At 44.5% G+C, this 1,859-nt stretch overlaps 1 protein-coding gene across 1 annotated transcript; it reads right to left on the reverse strand.

Moving 5' to 3' along the window:
- Nucleotides 1–354: 354 nt before the first annotated feature.
- Nucleotides 355–822, reverse strand: LOC130471580 (uncharacterized). The gene has a single exon (XM_056841788.1). It carries the CDS (start codon nucleotides 820–822, stop codon nucleotides 355–357), a length of 468 nt encoding a protein of 155 aa, XP_056697766.1.
- Between the last annotated feature and the right edge of the window lie 1,037 nt (nucleotides 823–1,859).

Below are 1,859 nucleotides of genomic sequence, written 5' to 3' on the forward strand. Positions count from 1 at the left end.
TTGTACGCTGCAACAAGTTCAGACTTGTTGCAGGCCCCCCAGTTGCAGCATACGATGTACGCTGCAACAGGGGTCTAAAAGCCCGCTGCAATAAGGGTTTTTTCTACTAGTGTATATGCCCACCCCCAAAAGAATGCATAAGAGTCGGAAGGATGTTACCGGAAGTATCGTGGGATCAAGTCCCGCAAAGAACCGTTAAAATCCGAAAAAACTCACCAAAAATGGACGGACAAGGCACACGGTGGAAAGTGAGAACCCACCGCAAAGAATCATACCAAAACAGTGCTCAAGAACCGCGGGGTGCCTCCCGGTAGCGCTCGTTTAACGTCATTAGTTTAACGAATCCCCCCAAATTCATGGGGGGTCATGGAGATCTATGGAAGCAATGGAACCAATGGGATCGCCTAAGTAATAATGCTTGAGGCGATGACCATTCACCTTGAAAGTAGCCATACTATCATTCCGGATCTCAATAGTACCGTGCGGGAAAACCCGAACAACAATGAAAGGACCGGTCCACCGGGACTTGAGTTTACCCGGAAACAACTTCAACCGCGAGTTATAAAGGAGGACTTTCTCTCCCTCCTTGAACTCTCTCTTCTCGATCTGAGCATCATGATATTGTTTAGACCGGGCCTTGTAGATGCTCTCCGAGTCATAAGCATTCATGCAGAGTTCCTCCAACTCATGAAGGTTAAGCAAGCGCCTCTCTCCCGCACTAGTCAATTCGAAATTCACGGTTTTGATGGCCCACATGGCCTTGTGCTCAAGTTCCACCGGCAAGTGGCAATTCTTGCCATAGACAAGCTTGTAAGGAGTCATTCCTATAGGCGTTTTGAAAGCCGTTCTATACGCCCATAAGGCGTCATCAAGCTTGATGGACCAATCCTTGCGGTTCTTGGCAACCGACTTTTCAAGAATAGACTTGATTTCACGATTAGTGACTTCCACTTGGCCACTAGTTTGGGGATGATAACTGTAGACACCTACTTTTGTCCCCATTCCCGAAAGGGAAAGGTTCGATGATGAAAGCATAAATCTCCACTTGACAACGCCTCTCCTATAAAATAAACGAATCTCAATTCCCCTTTTCATTTCACCCGAAACCTGCTATTTATGGAAACCTGCTAAAAATAGTAACTACCGTAAAAGGTAGCTTCTAAAAGTGGCAAATCATAAAGGATAGAAACCTGTCAGAATTAGGTGTTGCATTCCAACATAAATCCTAAATGAGATAGAAAACTGCGAGAATCCTATTCCTAATATGATTCGGAAATAAGAGTTACGTATTAATTAAAATCCTAACGAGCCTAGAGTTCGTAACGGGCCCAGACGCATTCCGTCATAAAATTGATACGCTCTAAAAGACTCGATTAAATCTCAAACTCTACGGATTTCAGGAATCCGAATCTGACTAAAGAAAACACCCTAGACCCTATTTTCAACGCCTGGCTCTGGGCGCCGAAATCTTCGGCGCCCAGGCCTGGGCGCTGAAAATACCTGGGTACGTGTTTTTTCCTAATTCTTTGTGGATTAGAACTCTGCAATTCTATCTTTCCACGAACTCTTCCCTATAAATAGACCCCTAAATTCGACGTGAAAAGAACACACACAACACATAATTATATTCTGAGTATTGACTCCAACCCTTAGCCTAAGCCTCTCGTTGCGAAATTGTTCACGCGTTCTGTCGCAATCGATCCATAAATCGAACAGAACGTATCATGTCCCATAATTGAGATTCGTTAAAAAGGAGAAATAGCAAAGTCAAAGTGGTTAGTTTTCTGAGAACCGTGACGCACCTCTCAAGGGTGCGTCGTAATGTGTCCCTTTTCGATAATTTAACTGCTTTCCTCGCC

The sequence above is a fragment of the Spinacia oleracea genome, chromosome 4, assembly GCF_020520425.1.
Source record: "Spinacia oleracea cultivar Varoflay chromosome 4, BTI_SOV_V1, whole genome shotgun sequence".
Taxonomy (NCBI): Eukaryota; Viridiplantae; Streptophyta; class Magnoliopsida; order Caryophyllales; family Amaranthaceae; genus Spinacia; species Spinacia oleracea.